This window comes from Amblyomma mixtum, chromosome 5 (genome assembly GCF_055824585.1).
Source record: "Amblyomma mixtum isolate Tamu chromosome 5, ASM5582458v1, whole genome shotgun sequence".
Taxonomy (NCBI): domain Eukaryota; kingdom Metazoa; phylum Arthropoda; class Arachnida; order Ixodida; family Ixodidae; genus Amblyomma; species Amblyomma mixtum.
The window spans coordinates 48,747,843-48,769,086 of NC_143016.1; the positions used below are offsets into that span (position 1 = coordinate 48,747,843).

General features: G+C 46.7%; 3 protein-coding genes across 3 annotated transcripts in view; 1 reads left to right on the forward strand and 2 right to left on the reverse strand.

The window, feature by feature from the left end:
• Nucleotides 1–8,500, reverse strand: part of LOC149342048 (uncharacterized) — a 57,359-nt gene extending 48,859 nt beyond the window's left edge. The window contains exon 1 of the mRNA XM_089544354.1: nucleotides 8,411–8,500. The gene's annotated coding sequence lies outside the window, so the exon portion shown is untranslated. The remainder of the gene's footprint in view (nucleotides 1–8,410) is intronic.
• A 6,440-nt stretch (nucleotides 8,501–14,940) lies between these two features.
• LOC149342050 (uncharacterized) lies at nucleotides 14,941–18,525 on the forward strand. The gene is made up of 2 exons (XM_089542077.1): nucleotides 14,941–15,540; nucleotides 17,019–18,525. Exons 1-2 carry the CDS (start codon nucleotides 15,300–15,302, stop codon nucleotides 17,039–17,041), a joined length of 264 nt encoding a protein of 87 aa, XP_089398203.1. The 5' UTR covers nucleotides 14,941–15,299; the 3' UTR covers nucleotides 17,042–18,525.
• A 1,446-nt stretch (nucleotides 18,526–19,971) lies between these two features.
• Nucleotides 19,972–21,244, reverse strand: part of LOC149342051 (uncharacterized) — a 13,712-nt gene continuing 12,439 nt past the window's right edge. Inside the window, exon 5 of the mRNA XM_089542078.1 lies at nucleotides 19,972–20,105. Coding sequence (XP_089398204.1) covers nucleotides 19,972–20,105 — 134 coding nt within the window. The remainder of the gene's footprint in view (nucleotides 20,106–21,244) is intronic.

A 21,244-nucleotide genomic window follows, 5' to 3' on the forward strand; every position in this document is an offset into this window, starting at 1 on the left:
GTTCGTCGCGCACTCCTCGTAAAAGAGGTCCCGGTCGGTTAGACATGGGTTCAGCGTTTACGCCTATTCGATCGAGAATCTCCCTTCCCGCTGTAGTGTTGGCCAGTCTTTGGATGTGCATCGCCTTGTGTGCAGTCATGAGTTCTTCTACAGTGTTGTGTATACCCAAGGATAAAAATCTGTCCGTGGGTGTGTTTCTAGGAAGCCCTAGACCAGCTTTGTATGCCTGTCTGAGTAACCTGCTTAATCTGTCGATGTCCACCCTAAAAAGTATGAGGTATGGTAGAGAGTAGGTGAATCTGCTAATGACGAACGCATGTATAAGGCGACAGATGTCGGCCTCCTTCATACCTCTCTTTTTAGCAGTAATTCTTCGAATGAGCCTGACTATCTGGTTGACCGTTGTTTCCAGACGGGTGATTGTAATGTTGCTCTTACGATTATTTTGAATGAACAGACCTAGTACTCGAATGGTTTCGACCTCCTTTATCGGGAGACCTTGAAGGTTCACCTCTATGGTGTTTTCTCTCTGCTTCTTATGTCTGATTAGAAGGAGTTCAGACTTGGGTTGAGAACATTTGAGTCCAATTGCTACTCGCATACTCCTTGACTACTTGTACTGCTTTCTGAAGAGTTTCTTCTATGTGAGCATCGGAGCCATTCGCCACCCATAGGGTAACGTCGTCCGCATAGAGTGTATGACGTAAGTCCTCTATGGCGTTTAGCTTGCTAGGAAGCGATATGAGTGATAGGTTGAAGAGAAAGGGTAACAGGACGGAGCCTTGCGGCGTGCCTCTATCTCCCCTTTCTATCTTATCCGACCTGATTCCCCCGATTAAGAGTTCTTCCGTTCTTCCCGATAGGAAAGAACCGACATACTTGTAGGTTCTGGCACCTACATTTATGCTCGAGAGGCCTCTTAGAATTGCTCCATGCGACACGTAGTCGAAGGCCTTTTCTAAGTCAAGTCCAAGAACGGCTTTGGTGCCGGTTTTATCCGGGGGATCTATGACGTCGTTATACAACTGGAGGATGACGTCTTGGGTTGATAGGTGGCCCCTGAAACCTACCATAGTACTGGGTAATAAGTCATTATCCTCAGCATAGCCTTGCAATCGGCTCAAGATCACATGCTCCATGAGTTTGGCTAAGCACGAGGTAAGGGATATGGGTCTGAGGTCGTCAATGCTGAGCTTCTTGTTGGGTTTAGGAATAAACGTTACTATCGCGTGTTTCCACGACTGAGGAAGTTCTCCTTTGCGCCAATATCCATTCATTAAATCGGTAACTGCCGAAAGAGATTTACGATCTAGATTTCGCAGCATCTTATTCCTGACTCCGTCCGGTCCCGCGGCTGACGTTGTGCGAAGGTGACCGATTGCAGCCCATGTCTCTGCGTCCGTTATGTCTTTGTCCAGCTCCTAGTTGGGAGCACCTGTGTAGCGGTTAAGGGCGTCGCTTTTAGACGTGTTCAGGTATCTCTTTCGAAGTTCGTCTAGGAGCTCCGCATCTGTTCCGGGGAATCCGTGTATGATTTCGCTCATGTCGGATCTGGTAGTAGATTTTGTTTGAGTGGGATCTAAGAGGTGCCTTAAGAGGAGCCAGGCCCTTTTGTTGCCTAACTGACCATTTAGGCTGTCGCATATCTGGCCCCATTGTTGCCTAGATAAGTCGGATGTATGGGCTTCGATCTGGCTATGTAGTTTGGTTACCTTTAGCTTAAGTGCCCTGTTGTGTTTTTGTTTTTGCCATCTATTGAGGCCCGTGTTGTGCCTTCTCGTTCTGTGTCTTCGTTTTTTGCGCAGTTTTCAGTATGAATTCCTACCAACTAGCCCAGTTTACCGTTCTATTGAGGATGCTTTTGTGCGCTTCCCAGAGATGTAGAAGCTTGGAGTCAGCCGTCGGCTGATCTTCCGTCGCTTCCACCTCCTTGGTCGTCTTGCGCACGTCATTTTTAAGCTGCTCTACCCAACTATCTAAGTTTTCGATGTTGGTGGGAGCGGTATCTTCTCTAAGTTTTCTAAAGTTATCCCAATCCGTGAGCGTAGTGCTTGTTAGAATTGACTTGTGCGCGTACGTATGAAACGAGATTGTTATGATGCAGTGATCGCTGCCTGCCGTACTTCTGGTGTTATGCCATTTTGCTTCAGTTATATTCTTGGTGAAGGTCAGGTCGGGTGTGCTATCCCTGCTGACGCTGTTGCCTAGCCGTGTGCAGGAGTGGGGATCATTAAGTAAAGTGAGGCCGAGATCGCGTGAAGTTTCCCATAGCTTCGTGCCTTTCTTGGTGGATTTAACGTATCCCCATTCAGCATGGGGTGCGTTAAAGTCTCCGACTACGAGGAGTAGCGCTCCTTTAGTGAAGTGCATAGTCTTACGCAATAAATTTGGAACGGCTAGTCCTTTATCTCGGGGAGAGCTGTACACATTAAGTATGAAAAGATTTCTGTCTCCTCAATTGCGAGGAACAACCTCTATCAGAGTGTAATTAGCGGTTATATGCCATCGAATTCGTGCTGGATAGCCGTGATGTTCCTTTGTACTAGAAGAGCGGTTAATTGTTCTTTTTTGGTGTCCGCGCCTTTCTGCATGAAGCTTTTGAATCCCGCTAATTTTGTTTTTACTCTATTCTCCTGGAGCGCTATTACGTCCCGATTTTCTTCAGTATTTTGGATTAGAAGCTGCAGGTGATCTTTCTTGGGAAGGAAGTGCCTGCAGTTCCACTGCCATACGCTAATTCTCTGCGGGCGGGGGGCCATATTAGCCATGAATTGGTTGCATTCCGTGTGTAGTGATCCTGGCCGCTAGGTTGGCCATTTATTTCTTAACTTCGTCGATGATAAAGCTTTTGAATTCTGCCAGTGTAGCCGCGAATTTGGCATCTAGACGTTCTAGATCGGCCTTTCTGTCGGCCTCTACTTTGGCAAATCTGAGGTCCACTTTGTCGACTAAATCTGCTACCATCGTTTCGGTTTTTTTCTTGGGAAGTGTGATAGGAGTATCTGCCATCGAATTGGCCGGCCTTTTAGGTCTAGATGCCACCTCCACGTGCATAGCCTTATCTCCTAGCTTATCTTCTTGCTTGGGAAGAGCAGGGGATGTGTGTTTGATCACTGAGGGGCCTAATGGGGAAGGTGATTTGGGTTCAGGTGGAGTACTTGTGGTTGCAGACTGCTGTAGCACTGCCTTGTAGGATTTTGGTTGATTAGAAGGAGTTACGGCATGTTGGCCTATTAGCTTACTCAGCTCGTCTATTTGGGACTGCAAGCGCTGGTTATGCATTCGAAGCTCCCTCACCTGTTTCTGAAGGGCTTCTTTTTCGGGGTCTGTGTGCCAGGTCACAGTCTTGCGTCCCGAGCTTTCGCTGCGGTCGCGATATCGGCTGCGGCTGGCGGATCTGCTGGCGCTTCTCGACGAGGCGTCGCTGCCTAAGGGAATGAAGGATGACGATCCGCTGCGGTGGAGTCCCCCGGGTGGATGCTTGCTCCTGGATCGCGATTGTCTCTCGTCGTTTTGTTTTTGGCCCTCGCTGTTGTTGGCCCTCTTCATGCTGGTTTCTTTTACTTGCTTTTGAAAGCGGAACTTGGAGTTGCGGCGGCCAGTGAAGTGATGGCCACTGCAGATGATGCAAGTGGAGTTGCACGTATGTTGTTCTCCCTGCTTGGGCTGAGCGTTGTTGACTCCACATCTGCGGCAGAGTTCGCGGAATGATTGTGGGCAGACGTCCATGCGGTGTCCAACCTTCCGACAATTGAAACAAGCTTCCACTCTGTCGTGGTATGGATAAACGATTTCATCGAACATCAGATATCTGATGGATCTTGGGAGCTGATTTCCGGCAAATATGATGAAGAAGTGCCTGGTCTGCCCCATTATTCGAGCGTGTATGATGTCCGTGTCGGGATTTCGGGCGCGAAGTTCCGCTAGGATCTCCTCGTCCGTTTCTATCGTGTAAGTATTGAAGACGGTACCTTTGACAGAATCTTCTGGCTTTGGTACGTAGGACTTAACCTCAACCACCTGGTCCGCCATCTGGAAAGATGTCAGGCGACTGTAAGCTTCGGCACGTTGCATGTTTGGCGTGCAGATGGTCAGAGTGTTGTTCGACGGATGTACTCTGAACCTATCATTCAGGACTGTCTCCGCTGGAGGCAGTTTTAGCGCAATCCCAAAGCGACTCAGGCTATGAGGGACGCCGCAGTGAAGGGCTCCGGAAATTTTGACCACCTGTGGTTTTTTAACGAGCACTGACATTGCACAGCACACGGGCCTCTAGAATTTCGCCTCCATCGAAATTCAGCCGCCGCGGCCAGGATCGAACCCGCGTCTTTCGGGCCAGCAGCCAGCGCCGTAACCACTGAGCCATCGCGGCGGGGCCGAACGCCTTTCCAAGCATCCAGTTTTTATGCATGACTTTCGAATAAAATTTTCATATGCGGGAGAAGTTTGCATCTGTTCATCTCCTCTCTATGAGACAGTTAAGGGATATTCTGCGGCTAGGGCTCAAAAGTGCCCCTTTCGTCCATGAGCAAACGCACTTGTATCTGCGCAAAATCGTTTCACTTAACTGTATAGCCCAGTGGAGCCTATTGTATCCGTGTGCTTATGCCCTATACCGTAGCATGAAAGCTAAGGCAGATGTATACGAACGTTCGATCACAAGCGATCTTCGAGTGGTAAAAGATGTTTGCTCGTCAATGAGCACATATGTGAAGTTGTGGAGGTCAATCTGCGCCAGTGGGTAAGAAGATTTGGTCTAAGGGGTACAACGACACAAAGCGAGTCAGGCTATGACTGATGCCGCAGTGGAGGGCTCCGGATAATTTCGACCACCTGGGGTTCTTCAAAGTGCACTGATATCGCACAGTACACGGCATTTCGCCTCTGGCGGACCTCTGGCATTTCGCCTCTAACGAAATGCCACCGCCACGAACGGAATCGAACCTGCACCTTTCAGGTCAGCAGCCGAGCACCGTAACCACTGAGCCACCGAGGCGGCTAGTGAGTAAGAGGAAAGAGCTTCTTTAAGCTGTGGGTATATTACGAACTTCGAGTTCAAGTAAACAGGCAAGATAACCGCTGATCCTTAAGAGTAACGGAGTGGATTCCAAGAGAAGGCAAGCGTAGCAGGGGGTGGCAGAAAGTTAGGCGGGCGGATGAGATTAATAAGTTTGCGTGGATATGGTGGCCGTAGCTGGCAAAGGACAGGTTAATCAGAAAGACATGGAAGAGGCCTTTACCCTGCAGGGGGCGCAACCAGACTGCTGCTGCTTCGCTGCTGCTGATGAAACAGGCTGTAATGATGGCAGGTGTGTGACAACAGCATGGAGCATGTTTGAGCATGTCGCTTCCTTGTCGTGGTGCAATCGGTCCATCTGCGCGCTCGCATACGCTGGTTATGAGCCCCTCTTAGGGGTTGCACCACAATGGGGCAGTTACCGCGCACTCTCATTCCCACCCTTTGTTTTCGCCTTATTTCTCCTAAAAGGCAGGGGGGCGAAGTGTTTACTGATCTTGTTTTGTGTGTTTTGTTGTTCAGAAGGGTGGCCGGCTTACTTAAGCTCCGCACGCTGACGACGGAGCTGCCTCTCTCTCGGCTCATTGTCTTCTGCATGTCACGAGCTCGGGCGCCCAAGAGCGGAGAGGGATGGAGTGAGTCGTACCAGACTTTGTAGTTGGGACACCGCGAAGCTTTACTCGGGGTGTCTCTGTCCTCTGGAAAACTAGATGGTGAAGTGAAGAATATCCTTTTATAAAAAAGTGTTTTTGCCTTGCAGGAATACCGCACTGAATTCTTCAAAATCACCGCAAATCTCATTTGCATCATTGCGAACAGTCGAGAGCGCTTCATGCTAAGCACGGTTGAGGTGTCCACTGTTCCAAGAGGGCAGATATGCACCTTCCCTCTGGTTCAGGTGTCCACCGAAATGTGGACACCTCGCCCTCACCTCACGGTACGTCTATCCTGGCATAGCAGAGCTAAGCCACTGCCAATTTTTTTAGTGTTTTTTGCGAGTTACTATTTATTTATTTGAACCTCACAGGCTTAAGTATTTGCAGCGCTGTCCGCGGGAGACCTCGGTAGCGTTATGACACTTATATAAGTGGCCACATCATCACAAACGCCTCGACGCCATGGGCACCGTGCGACCGTTTATTCAACTTCCGAAGGTGGGACGGTGGCACGATCTGGCTCTGATCTTAAAAGAGATAAAAGTACTTACTGCAAGTAACGGCGCGTCGCCACCACGACATTAGAACCGTGTGCCAATTATCTTCAAGGTCTTAAACAGACAGGAGAGGGGGAGTAAATTTCACATGCCTATAGTGGCTGCCAGCGTGAAGATGCACAAAACGTCACGTGACGTGAAAGTTTGCATTTTCTTGAAGAACGGGAGGGGAGACACCGACCGCTGATTCTAGTAGCGTCATAAAGCAACTTTTCCGAATACGAGAATGCTGATAGGGTAACGGAGCGCGCTTCTCGGAAACAATTCAACGACGACAATATGCAGGTGCGCCGGCTAAGTTGTTTCGGCATTGTCTGTAACCACAGTAACTTGTTGTCGAAGTTCATGAATTGCGCTCCGCCATCCAAAGTATCCTGGAGTAGTAAGCGTGAAAGTGTAAAATTGATCTAAGCTCACAAACTGGCCTCAAAATATCGAGCCAGCTTACAAATCTACAGCTTTGCTCCCATGTATAAGTGCCGCTTTAGAGTCGCCTTCGAACAGCTTCCATTCTGTTACCAAGTGGCTAGGCGAAGTAAAGTTTCAGAAAAACACCTGTCTGCGGGCCACCATGACGCTGAGTCAACGGGCCCGCCAACGCCTCCGCCACCTGTACGACAACACGAAATGCAACTTTAGAATGAATAGGCTCGCAAGGTTCGCAGCACTGCCCGAGCTGTCGCCGCCGCCGCCCGTGGGACGTCATTGTGAATAATACCTATAGCAGGGGGTGGCAGAAAGTCAAGTGGGTGGTTGAGATTTAGAAGTTTGCGGTGATTCGGTGACCACCATCTGGCGCAGGGTAGAGTTGCCTGGATTCAATAGGGAGGGACCTCTGTCCGACAGTGAACATACTTCGTATGACGATGCAGATCAGCATAATAGTCAGGAACTTACCACCTATGCTACCTCCATCAGAGAACATACATTGTCTGTTCTGAAAGTAGTATGACTGATTTTTTAAATAAAATTCGTTCGTCAGAATAGTACAAACGATTAGACTTTTTCAAAGTAGCACCCTTCGCGCACATACACGCTGCTGCCAATGAGTTTTCCAGTTTTCGAACGCCTCCAGGAACGCCTGGACCGGAATGCTGTTTAGCTCCCTCGTCACGGCCTGTGAAACCGCCTCTACCGATCCGTGATCTTTCCGCTGAGCGTCGATTTTATTCTCGGGAATAGAAAAAAGTCTGGCGGGGCCAAGTCGGAGCTGTACGGGGGCTGAGGCAGCGTTGCCGCCTTGTGCTGGGCAAAAATCGTGGTCCTCATTCACATGACGTAAAAGATCCTGGCAGATCGCTTTCCGGTTGCCATTTTGTTCCTCTCACAACACTCCCGGCACCAACTGCGCGCACACTTTCCTCATGGCTAAGTTTTCTGTCGCGATCTCAAAAACTTGGGTTTTAGGAATGCTCAAGTCATCAGCAATCATTCTGAAACTCAACCTACAATCCCTGTTCAGTAACTGTTTCACTCGCTACACATTTTCGTTGGTCTTGCTGGCCGAAGGGCGTCCGGAGCGGTCGTCGTCTTCCACTCTTTCCTTACCTTCTCGGAACTTCTTGTGCCACTCAAAAAACACCGGATCTACCGATGAAGCGTCACCGTAGGCGTCCTTAATCATGTCGCGAGTCTGTTTGCCCGTTTTACCAAGATTTACACAAAATTTTATTGCGTATCGCTGATCCAGTAAACACTCCATGACTCTGCGTGACGAGACATTTCGACACGGCTTCACAGTACAAGCGACCTGCTCTCTTCAACGGCCGAGAGCCGACTGACAAATTTCCCTAGCATTCCCAATATCCCTCTTCAACGATCCTGCACGCGAAGACCGCCTCTCGTCCGCCCGTTTGCCCAGGAAAAAACCAGTCTTACTACTTTCACAACAGACCCTGTACATCGTCGAAGTACCCGTTCTTGCGTAACAACAAAACTGAAGCCGTGTTACTAATATTTCGAGAGTGCAGATTCCCCAGGCTAAAAAGACTAGACAAAGGAACATTTAAGACATACCTGCACTGCGAACGACCAACAAGTCTAAACTTAAGTTTCGCGTCAGATATTTGGCCAAGACCTTTACAAAGCCCTCTACAAATTATAATTGCAACGCACGACATTCGACTGAGTCTCTAACACGTGTCCTGAACTAAGTTAGATGCAAATGAGTACGTACTTACCTGGAATGAAAGCTGCCATCTAAGCATATCGTTTCAGCAGAGCGAGAGCTTTGAGGTCCCTGTTGCGAGCGCAGCCGGCATCTGCGCTCTAGTCATTGCAAATGACCTCTGCAATACGCTTTTTATTAAGCACGTGCGTAAGCAAAACTATTTTTTGCTCTTGTTTTCCTTTCATCCGGCCACAGCTGGAGCGGAACGACAACTCCGCCAACCCGTGCAGGTTGCGAAGCGGTTGTTGTAGCATAATTTAGCTGTCTGAACACTGGCTTATCTAGAGATCTTTAAGGCTCTCGCAGGCATTGGAATTGCGCTGCGCCATTCATTGCCGGCTGTCTTAGATCTTCGGGGCTGAGATCCATAGGGCCTCTCGCTGATTGTATTTAGGGTTCCTTGCCACAAGAGGGTATCGGTTGCCAAAGCCTTTGCCGTCGCTTCGGCGAACGCTTTTGTTACCGCGCGTGTCTCTTCTTTCAATCTTTCCTATCACATGTCTGCACGTGGCAGTGATTGTGGCTCTGCTCGGGCCAGTGGACAGGCCTGCGTACTTTCATTGTGGATTGTGAAGCAAAGACTGCAAGTCACGCGTTGCCGCTCCCGACTTTTTTGTCGAATCACGGTGGACCGCGTAACGCGTTAAGCTTCGTCGCTGCGATATTTCGAGGTAAAAAAACTAGCCCGCAGAATGTTACCATTTTCGAAAACGCATCAATACAAATCGGCGCAGACACATCTTTAAGCTTACGTACAGAACGCAATGAATGTGCCAAGGAATATGGCTGGTGCGCTACAGGTATACAACTGATCTCATTTCGCGAAATGGTTACCGCTTGGCGTGTGACGACGGATGGCTCTCTTAGAGCGATAGTACTTCCTATTTCTTGACAAGGGTAAGAGAGCGGTGTAAGAATATATGTTGGTGTTGACGTTTGCTGCCCATCACGGAACAGAATGCGCGTTGATTGTGTTGACGTGCGGGGCGCTGCAGCCTGTGGGCCGACAGTGCCCTACTGTTTGAAGCTAGATCAGCGTGTCTCAGAACATTAAGCTAAGAAAAGAAATTTAACCACTAGCATGGCACATGTGGACTGTTTGGTAAATCTGTAGAAACAATTGAACGTCTTATAGTTGAATGTGGCGGTATCCATTCGAATGTCGATGCAGACGCAGTCGCTCTCCAGGAAGGGAAGCCTTAGGGTTTAGAGTTAATACTGGTGATTTGAATGAATCTGTGATACAAGTCAGGGAATAGCGATTGGAAGATTGGTGGCTCAAAAGCAGGGAGGCAACGTAATGTTACAAGCGCAGGGTCAAAAACTTTAAAGAAAATGGCAAATTGATAGATAACACCGTTAAGTTTGAGGGATTTCGTAAAGAAATATAAAGAAAAAATACTGGACGGAACACTTAAGCTCCGCATTAAGGGTTTGACGCGATAACGTTAATTTGTTAATGATCACACCTGCGGAATCGGTAAGTCTCTACTTTACATTCATAGATCCCTGGGAGTCCTCACACCACTCCGGGCGCATTTGGTAGCGGTAAAGCGATGCCCCACTGCCCACGATGGGCAAGTTGTGGCGACGGCACAAGGTCACGTGACCTAGGTGGCTTGCCTAGGTTGTCTGAGTGGGCGGCTGCTCTGGCCGCTCCGGCTTCAAGGCTTCACACGATAGCCAGCGCCAACGGCGCATAATTTTTTTCGACATGGCGGAACGAATGCTCTCGCCCTAAAGAAAAAGTAACATACCGGATGGTTACCACCGGTGGATTCGATATTCAGAGACAGTTGTTAAGGTATTTATACATTGCGATGTGAAGTGGTGGGGAATATGACAGCGACCTCGCATGTTTATAGTTCCAGGGCGCTGTTTTTAGTTATCCATACATAGTAGTTTTTCGTGTACGTCTCCATTTCAGTGCGCCGATCTTGTAGCGGAGCGTCTCTGATGATCCTCTCTTTGGGCGGCGCGTATCGCAGCAGCTACCGCTGATGGACCGTGCTACATTCCCCCGCTCTCGCCACACCTTTCCTCCTGGATGGTTCTGAATGGTCACCATGGTACGCTTTCCTACAGTCTTGCCATACCCTCCTTCTCTTTCTGTACCGTCCTTTCATGGACCCGCATTCTACACTTAGGGTAACTACCATCAGGTTCCCATGGCATTCACGGACCACTTGCGCATTGTCACGCTGGGGGTGGTGGTGAAAACATTTATTAAGAATGAACAGGAGGTATGTTTGGATCAGCCCGTAGGGACCGATCCTCACAAACACTACGTGGAGGTCCCTAGTATGGGACCCCAGTGGCAGTGGCCGCCGCCCGGGCGCGCCCGACTAAGGCTTGTTGGGCCTGTAAGCCGTGGCAGCCGAGCAGGGTCGCCTCCCAGTCCTCCCGGGTTGGGTTGGGGATGGGTGTATTAGCGGGGTTGGAGGGGCAGGCCCACACCATGTGATAAGTGTCAGAAGACACTGCACTACAGTGTGGGCAGCTGCCGCTAAAGGAGGGGTCAAAATGTTTTAGCGCTGCCGTACCCTCTACTTTCCACGGTAACCACGTTCTTGTATTCTCCTGTTCTTTTATCCCCCTGCTTTTGTAACGAGTTGCAAAAAATAAATTCATATAGCTTATCTACGCGGATGATGGTATGTGCTTGGAAGGCGGTTACTGATAGTCTGGGTCTTTCGAGACTTGCAGTATAACGAACAATTTTTTTTTTGTAGTATGAACAATTTATTCATGTTGGGTTTTGTAGTTGTAGCCCACGCTAAACTCCAATAGTTTAAATGTGATTGAATCAATGCATAATAGATTTGGATTTTATATTTTAGAGACAAGGTGTCAGGACATCGTGATAGTGCACCTGCAGCTGATGAAATTTTTGCAAAGGTAGTCAGTGTGGCCATCGCAAGTAAAATTAGATGAAAAATACACCCCTAATGTTTTATGCTCGATAACAATATCAATATGTTTGTCCTTTAAAATTTAACACCTATTTCTGGTAGAGAAGTTTATTATTAGAACGAAACATTATTGCTTTTGTTTTTGCTGCATTTAATCGAAGTCGGTTTCAGCGAGTCCAGGCTGATAATTTTCTACAGCGATGTTACACTTTCCTATGAGATAGTCAAGTTCAGGGCCAGAGACAAGAGGAACAGTGTTCATTGGCATATATAAAAAACTGAATCGTGTCGTCTATATTAATAACGTCATTAATGAGTACATTAAAGAGTAGGAGCCCCAATACGCTTTCCTGGGGTACGCCATGGCGGACTGGGAGCAAGTCAGAAGTTTCATTACCTATAGATGAAGGATGAGTTTTGCTACGAAGATAGCTTTCAATTAGTGGCAATAGATTCCCGCAGATCCTACATGAATATAACTTATTGATTAGAATACCCTGGTCTAAGGAATCAAGCGCCTTGTTGAAATCAAGAAAAGCGGGCTGCGTAAAAACATTTTACTCTATGTTCTGTAAAATGTTGACTTTCAGTGTCAACAACGAAGTCTCAGTTGACCTACCGGTTCTGAAGTCAAACTGCGATTCTGTTAAAACATTGTTTTCATCAAAAAATTCTAAGGGACACTTAAGCTCCGCCAGAAGGTTATGATGCAATCGCGTAGTGTGTTAATGCTCATATATGCAGAAGGAAATCAATAGTCACCAAGAACCAGGAAGCATAGGTGGTATCTTCATTTTATTTTCTATAATTGGTGGTTTTCATCAATGGAAGATGAACAACCACAAGGAAAAACAACCACATGCCGCCGGCGGGATCCGAACCCAAGACCTCCGAATTTCGCGTCCGGTGCTCTACCAAATGAGCTATGGCACCGTCTATCTAATCTTCTGCTTTCGGGGTTATTTATGTGTAGTGTAACCGAACGTTGAAGGTGTTCACCAGCGCCATCCTCGTCCATAGAGGCGGACATATTAGTCCTGTATTACTGCGAGTGCCACGTAGGAACGTGGTCGAACGGTGAGGGCGGAAGCTGTGCGAGAACCCTCTTAAGCTACCTATGCCATCAAGACTGGCAGATTCGAAGCCCTCGTTAAACTATTCATCAGACAAGGGAGTGGAAAGAGGTGCTCGAATTATGACTGACATGACGGAAGCCAACAGCTACCAGCCAACGGCCAGAATCTGAACCACCATTTTGTTTTTGCACTCTTTAATCGATTCATCCAGTTGAATTCAATCTTTATTTTTGCATTTTTGTACAGAATAAAATGCAAGGAGAGGAGAAAAAGATACTTTGAGGCAAGGTTGTCTTGGCGTCCACTTCCTTTATATGGCAGTTTCTTGCAACAAATGTTCAAGAATTTTTTAATAAAAGTGCAAATCATTCGCAACACATACGATTTGCACCCAGGTGAAGGATAGTGTTTCAGGCATAGTGGATAGTGCTTCAGATTAGAAATACAGCTATGAAACACTTGCGTAATTGTACTCTCACACACCTTAAAGACGAAAGTGGTAATAAATTGACAAGGAAAGAAGCACAGTAGGAGCGAATTGGAATAAGAAACACCACTACACTACTGTGTAGTGAAACAACGTGTTACATGCGCCTGTTTTTATCCATGAAGAAGGCTGACAGTGTTCGACTCCACAAAACTAGTTGATAAATTTAATTTCCTATTGGTCTTAGTCGCTCTTTGGGGGCAATATACTTAACCATAATATAGTTTGGAAATCCCGGAAGGAGATTTTCGGCGCTACGAGACCGTGCCTGATTGTGGAGAGTGCCACGCGCCGTGTTATTTCATTACGCTCTCTCAGGTGTCAAACTATAGTAGAAGTTTCCTTGAATCAACTTCAACTCGGTGTAGAAATTCAACTCTAGAATCAATCACTCAATTAATGTTTTTTGTTCGGTTTTTGGTTTTTGAGGAAAGGAAATGGCGCAGTATCTGTCTCACATCTCCGTGGACACTTGAACCAGGCCGTGAGGGAAAGGATAAAGGAGGAAGTGAAAGAAGAAAGGAAGAAAGAGGGGTAGTAGTGGAGGTCTGCGAAATAATTTCGACCACCTGGGGATTTAATGTGCACTGACATAGCAGAGCACAAGGATGCCTTTTGCGTTTCGCCTGCATGGAAATGTGGCCGCCGCAGTCGGGTTCGAACCCGGGTATTCCGGCTCAGTAGCCGAGCGCCTTAACCACTGAGCCACCGCGGCGGGTTGTTGGTGTTCTCAACTGACTGAGTTTAAGCTGTGGGGGCACAACACGCGACCTTGACTGGACAAACAGCCTTTTCTTGTGCAAAAACGCACGCGGAAGATTTTACTCACTGATTCCTCTGTATGATGCACGCAAACTTTATGTGCGCGCTGCGCAGCCGACCTTTTGTTATGCCAGCCTCTTCCTTTTCAATACTGAACATACTAGGTGCGCAGGGTTGCCAAGCAAGCGGCGTACGAATGGCGCACCTGGACGCGTGTCGGCGCGGTGTGCACTGAAGCGAAAAGTGGCCGCGAAACCTGTGGCGGGAAACGCTCGAGTTGCTCGCAGGACTATATTAACCATGCATCGTATGTGGTACGCTCTTAGCGCCGCGTCCTTGTCTGCTTTGTTTTCTTTTTTTCTTGCGACCACGTTTGTTAACGCAAGTGGGCATCATACACTTTTTAACCCAGATATAAATCCCATCGGTTTACAGTTGAGAGTTATTTACAAAAAAACAGCAGATGAATGCTATATCTCTAGGTATATGTAGGCATGCGATGTGGCTGCTCCGTGCTGAAGCACCTCTGTCGAAAACTAAGCAAGTCTCTTCGAAAGAATTCCGCTCAAGCCGTGTCAAACTGCAAGGTGCATTTTAATTCATAGTGTTGGTATGCTAACTCTAGAGAGAAAGTTGAACATTTAGTCAATGCATTCAAGTGGCCAAGACATGAAATATAAGCACATGTGTTATTTTCCCTTGGCGCCTCACCCTTGTGTGGACGGCTGCATTATTATGTATTAATTGGTCCTGAGAGAATTAGCAGTTTGATGAGCAGGTGGTTAGCTCGCATCTTTAAGAATTGAGGCTGGAACTAAAAGCCGATTTGTGCAGTGTTTCCAGTAACCGCTGCGCGGGTGAATGCATCATCATAGTGCATGTTTTGATTACCACAAATGGTTTTCCCATATGCTTCATACTCTGTTTTCTTTGCTAACATATGCTAATTGATGTCAAGAAATCTTTTAGTATACGCTGTATAACTGTGGCTTGACGCCTTTCAGGGCAAAGGGTCCGCGAGGAAGGCAAGTATGAGCAGGAAAAGCAAAAAGCTTCGCCAAATGAACTCCACTGGAAAAAGTGTTCATTTGATACGAATAATATGGTTCGCTACTTGACAAGCTCGTACGGCTAACCTTTCGCAGAACACAAAATCAACCTTTAACGATTCCTCCTTCCCACTTTCTTTAAAAGACCAAAGGAGCATAGAACTGGGCCCCTATAGGTAAGGGCCCTAGGGACAGGGCCCTTGAACAGGTCCCTAGAAGGGGCCTGTAAAGGCGTACAAAACTAGAAACTCAAACCAGAGCCAGAAAGCACGCTGTGTATGCGTGCTGTGCGCCAGCGACACGGGCATCCGCGTGTGATGACTTCGGTCACGCAACACAGGCGCTCCTTCAGCGCTCACATTACGTCGTCACTGAGCCAGCGTGCCGGCAGTGTTACGGTACACGGAGTCCGGAGGGGGGCCTCCAAAGGGGCGCTCTTTGTCAATGCTGTTAGCCCTGTTTGCTCTCATGCGTCGCCCGTCATTCTCTCTCTGTCCCTCTCACACGCACGATTGCGTGCATCCCATTGACAATGGCGCTCTCTTAGCGTTGCCACGCCCGACACACGACTCCGTCCGACCCCACACAACGGTATACACCCGACGGGGCAGCGATGGCGGTGTTGGCCGCTGCCTGGTTGGCTCTTGCGTCGCGGCTTCTGGCTGAGCTGGGGCCTCTGGAGCTCACGGTAGAAGTGCTGCCGAGCCTCCGAGTGGTTTCGCGCGGTGCCAAACTGGGCCTTGGCTTTCCGTTCGAGTTGATTCTAGCCACGAGCCAAGACCTGGAGCGCATGAGCCGTGCCTGCCGAACACGGCAAACGGAAGGAACAGCAAAGAAATCGGAAGATTCGCAAGGTGAGGATTGAATTGTATTATAATTCCTGATTTGAAATGTGAACGGTGTTTGTATTAGCGCCTTTTCGTGTGCCGCAAAGTAGCCCAGTGGATACTGCTGCACGCTGCGAGTAAGGTGTGAGCTATATAGCAGCCGCCATTCTATTTTCTTAATACAAAATCGTAGTAGTAAGCAGCGCTACTCAAGATCTTCTATTAAAAGCAAGCGTTGTACGAGGCTATAAAAAAGGTAGAAACGAGAAGTGAGACGGTGATTGACAGTTTGTTACGGTGGTTGTTGAGGATTATTGCAACATAAAATTGGTTTCAAAAGCTTACCTATGCTTCAGAACCCTATCGAGTGGAACAGAAAACAGACGTGGTGGACACCCTCTGTGACAAACTGACTCTTGATTCTAATTTCCTGATGGCACAAAGGGGGGGAGGGGAGAGAATTTAATGTACTCTGAGTCGCTTTGGGAAGGTAAATCCTATAATAAGGATAACCTTAGAGCAGGGCCGGTTGTTGCAAATTCCTGAATAATATCGACCAGAAGCCGTTGTGCAAAATGCGCTGCATGTTGGGGTAATGCTTCATCCTATACCATAACGCCCTGAACGACAGGTAAAGTTGAGTCCGTAAGTGTGCACCGGAGACCTCAGACCGCGTGGAACACAGTTAATTTACGCTTGTTTAAGAGTCGGGATCATGTAACTGCTACCACCCTCACCAACAACTTTCGCAAGTTGCGGACTCTCCTACCGTTTGCGTGTCGTCCTCCTCATTTCGCGCCAGGAACTACAGGGCGAAAGGAATATCCTTTTTTCGACTTTTGGGCCTAGAAAATTTTCTGCAGTAACTTTTTCTTTAACTCGGAGGCACATTTACTTGCTCCTGCGATTTCCATAATGTCTATATCCTTACCTCTTATGGCCTAAGCTTGAAGAGGAAAAAGGTACTTTTTGTTTTCGTGTTTTGTGACAATACTGCTCAAAAGCGGCTAACGTGAGCGCTGCCTTTACCAAACTATTGCAATGAAAGGTTTTAATCCCTAAAAAATAAATGAAGCAGCACATTCCATCACGATGCTCAGTATTGGTTTTGGTCTTTAGAAAGAAAGGGGTGGCGGCATTGTGGCCACTTGTTTCGAAAGATTTCCATGACTGTAGCCATTGCCCGTTGCCCTTGCCAGGCATGCTGGGTAACAACCATACCGCGCTAATGTACTACCTTAATTGCCCTGCTTCAGACGGCAGCCCGAACGTGGGGCGTGCAGAAAACGTGTTCTCTCCTCTAACCCCGCTGCATGCATTTTCACTACTTAGAACTTTGCATTGAACGCTAATAATGGCGGTGCTTATAAATTGGTGTCTCATGGCCTCGTTGGAAGCGTCGTCGCCACGCTCTGAACATAAAACTTTGAATATCCACATAGATATCACAGCTGGTCAGGCTAATAAAGTTAGTTGGTTGCTTGTTTTATTTCTTGCCTTCGCAGGTTCAGCTGAGCAGAATCCGTGACTGGCGCTGCTTGTCGCGAAGAAGAAGAACTCTCCCGAGAATGACGCGCAAAGATGCAGTCCTCCCCGTGAGAATGAGTGTAACTAGCAGGTTACACTCTCCAGACGGCTGGAAGTTGATCAGCGGTTCATTGTGCAGGCTTTCTTGTTCACGTATTGTGGCTCTGTACGTAGAGTGCACTCTTGCCATTGATGTACAGTGCGGACGCCTTCTACGTTGAAGACACAGCCATTTCAAAAAGATTATGCCTAGAAAATCATTGTAACTACGGCTTCAGTCCTCATCGAAGTGATAAGAAAAATAATTTATTTCTTTTTCAACACAAGTTCGTCTTCTTTGTGCGCCAGCTAGGGACACATAGTGTGTTTAGTTTGCTGGATTGAAATATTTGGCTGTAAAAAAAATGTGTCTAGAGGACCGTCTCAACGAGACCGACATTTCAAGGTTCAGGACATCATTCTATTATGCGTTTTTTTTAGTTATTTTCTCCTGTCAAGAAGTACGGAGCAGCAGCGATTAACCAGCACCTTCGATAATTTATCTAACATCCGATCATCAAACTCATACATACAGATTTTAACTTCGTATTACTGTGTATGAGAGATGTCCTTGTTTAACATTGTTGGCTGATATCTTGTACCAATTGAAAAAGATTACTTTGACGACTTCTCTTTCCTTCAACAGTAGAGATGCTAACAATACAAAAATAGCGTTACCCTTTTATGAGTTACTGGCTTTTGCATGAGCATCCGGTGCTTATAACGAGGATCCGCAACGCAATGCTGTTTTTATGATGATTTTTACGGGATATGTTTACAAAACGTGCAAATATGCCGGTCAATAATATGCATCGCTATTAGGCTAGCTTTCTGAATTTATTTATTATCTCTGGCGTTTGTTTTGTCCATTGAGCCAAGTGTATTTTTGATTGTTCAGATACGACGCACCTTTATAGAACATAAAAAGGGACTTTGGTTTCAAGTCATGTAGTGGAGCATTTGCACCATTCTCAGAAGTACGAATTTCAAGAGGAGTATGGGCGGGAGTTTTCCTGGCGCTTAAGCGATTTAGAACGCTGGCGGCGCATAAAGAGCCGGAATTGCCAGGAATCAAACTCTTCAGGCCCTAATCTTTTGATAAAATCTGTATTTCAACAACTGCTTTAATGTGCGTCTTGATGTTGCAGAAAAATTTATGTAGAGCAAATTGGCCGATATGCATACATCTTCCACATTGAAGCACAATGCATGACTTACACCTGATGCAAAGGCTACCACTATGCCTCACACACAAGCGTTGTGAAGTCTTTACAATGACCGCCAGAATAAAAAAAAAACTCTGTATGGGACGCTACACGTATTCGTATACGCCGTATCTACCTCCACACGATGCAGTTAATGCACGGATCTCTGCTATTTAATAACTTTGAGTTTGAAACTATGGAGATCCGCACATATTTTCTATCGAATCATTTGTTTGCTTCAATTCATATATTTCTTATGCACCTAACGTATTATTTATTTTCTAACTGCCTGTGTAATAAAAAGTGTGGAGAAATGTTCATTAAGGGCCCTCCCTATTCGTCAGTGCTTGTTACGTGTCAGTGAGAATAAATACCACCATTTATACCCCTCCAGGCTTCATATACGGGCTGCGTAATCTCTGGACATGAGAGCACCATCAAGGCCAACGAATCTGCGTCAAGAGGTCGCAGGGGCGTGGTGTACGAGCTGTGTGGTTCCACATGCATAACCGTCGCGCCTTTTACACATACCAGTGTCTAGTGACGCTGAAACGTGCCGTTAAGAAGAGAATGTCACTGTAATTGTTTTATGCGTCTAATCGGTAAAGGGAAACTATAAATAATTTTCTTTGATATCGTTCCTATCGGTCTTTAATCGCGACATGACAACGCAACGCGATAGTAGAGAATGAGGCCACGAAAAGGATGGTAGTCTTGACAAGAGAATGCCTTCATTTCATATGTGTCCAACGACGCGGACTAGTTCGCGCTACATACCCCACAACGCTTCCTAAAGTGTTGACAAAGGTCGACTTTTTGCGCTGAATTATTCTTCCTTCGCGTCGCACGCACCGCTTGTCTACCTCACCGTAGTGTAAGTCAATCTCGGGCACAAAGTATATTTTATGATGTAAACTTGATTGAAAGCTGCCTAAAATGAACACCTGGTAAGTACAGCCTTTCTAACTGCGGGCATGGCTTTCTTCCCAATACCGAAAGGGGGCCCAAATTGCTAGTTAAGAGTGTTTTTTTTATACTTCGACGAAGCTTCTGAACGGCATGTTCTGCGCATCAGGTGAAGGAAAGATTCATAGTTTATTGAAGTAATCATTGCATGCGATTTACAATGTTTAACATGAACTCATCACATGTTCTTTGCCCTGTACTTGCTTGAGCTTTAAGGGGATTGGCGTATTTTTCTTAATAAACGAATGCGCATTGTTTCCTTATGCTATGCTAAAGTGGCAAGCGCATGAAGCACTGACTGAGTGTAAAATTCTGCGCTTGTTGGTTCATAATATACAGAAGGTGGAACCAATGAAAAAGGACACAGGAAAAGAGAGAGAAGGCTCCAGCGGTGCCTCCTCTCAAGCGGTGTTGCGTGTGTGTCCCCTCTGCCTTTCCGGCCTGCGTCCGTTATAGCTGGTTCCACCTTCTATATAGTACTGACCTATTTTTATTGCGAATGCCATCAAATATTTCCTATGCTACTATTGAACTTCATGTGAAACTTTTCTACGAATACGTGATGTTAACTAAACCAGCGTAGGCGCAGTTGCATCCCTAATCAAAACGTACTACTGCCAGTTAAATATTCAATAAAACAATACATCAACGATGCCATCGCCTACAACGCAGCAAGGCCAGCACGTTTATGAATATACCAGTTTTTCTTCTTGATTTCTTTTTAAACACTTAAGAGCGGGCTGCACGTTTCTCTGTCGTAGGACATATGTACGACGTCGCAGTTATCTTCGTACTGATCCATGCATGTTTGCGAGATTGCGTCTCTCGTATCCCAGGACATCCACAGTATGCATTCTGCGAGGAAAAAAAAGCATGATTAGTGCGCTCATTGGACGGCGAGAAATATATTGAGCACTGAAAGCGTACGCGCATACAACACACCCCGAGATAAATATGTATTTCTCAAAACTCGAGGCACCTTGGTCACTGCAATTTCCTGATTTTTACGGATTAAATTCCGCTTGGGCAAACGGGAACCTTCTAGGACTCTGAACGAATTGTCTCGAAAATCTTAATGTGGTTTGTTTTCTTTTGAGTCTTACATTGGGTATTCTGACACATTTTTCGAGCTTTTCCTTTTTCTGCTTTTCTATTTACACCTTTTCCGAAGAGTTGCATTCACATATGCGCATTTTCCGTTGTGGTGTTAGTGCTCGGCTTCCGGTGTTCGGTTGTGTGTGTTTTAGTTTACGTTTTCTATATCTTCTGTTTCCTCCTCCTCGTCCTCCCCTTTTTTTTCGTTCGTATTTTCTTGTATTGTCTAAATAAGAAGAAATGATAGATGTCTCTATATTTCCGGGACGTTACCACTTATCTTACTTTTTGTGACTACATATCGTTTCGTTTTGAGTACTATTCTTTTATGTTACTAGCGCCTCTTTTCTTTTTTTTTCTTTCGCCTTTCGTGTATACAGTGTCTCAGCATCTTTTCTCTGACTTTCCTTTCGAGCTTCCTTTGTATTTGATTGTTTTCGCATTTCTGGCTTTTTTGGCCATCTGACGCTATTTATAATTTGGCCACCTGGCCACCTGACGTCATTTCTTTTTGGATTACAGCTACCTGCAGCACCTCACCTCTCTTTCCTGTAGCCTCTATATGCCGTCTTTGTTGACATTTTTCCTGTACTACTCCCTTCACTTTTATATTTTATCCAACTTTGTCTCTCGCTCTCACCGCTGTCTTCTGGTATGTTCTGCTATACTACTTGTTGCCGCCGAATTTAAATACACGTCGCGGCTCTGAGTGCTATACTCCAAGAAACTCTCGTGGCCTGGTTTTCGTTTCAGAAACCAACCACCATTATAATAACTTTGGAGTGAACGAATTCCTGAGAATTTCTTCGAGAATCTGGAGATAGCGCCGTCGCTACCTAGAAGGCCCCTCCTGGGTCCCCGACCGCCAGTTTGCTTGTGAATATGGTGGACATCGTATC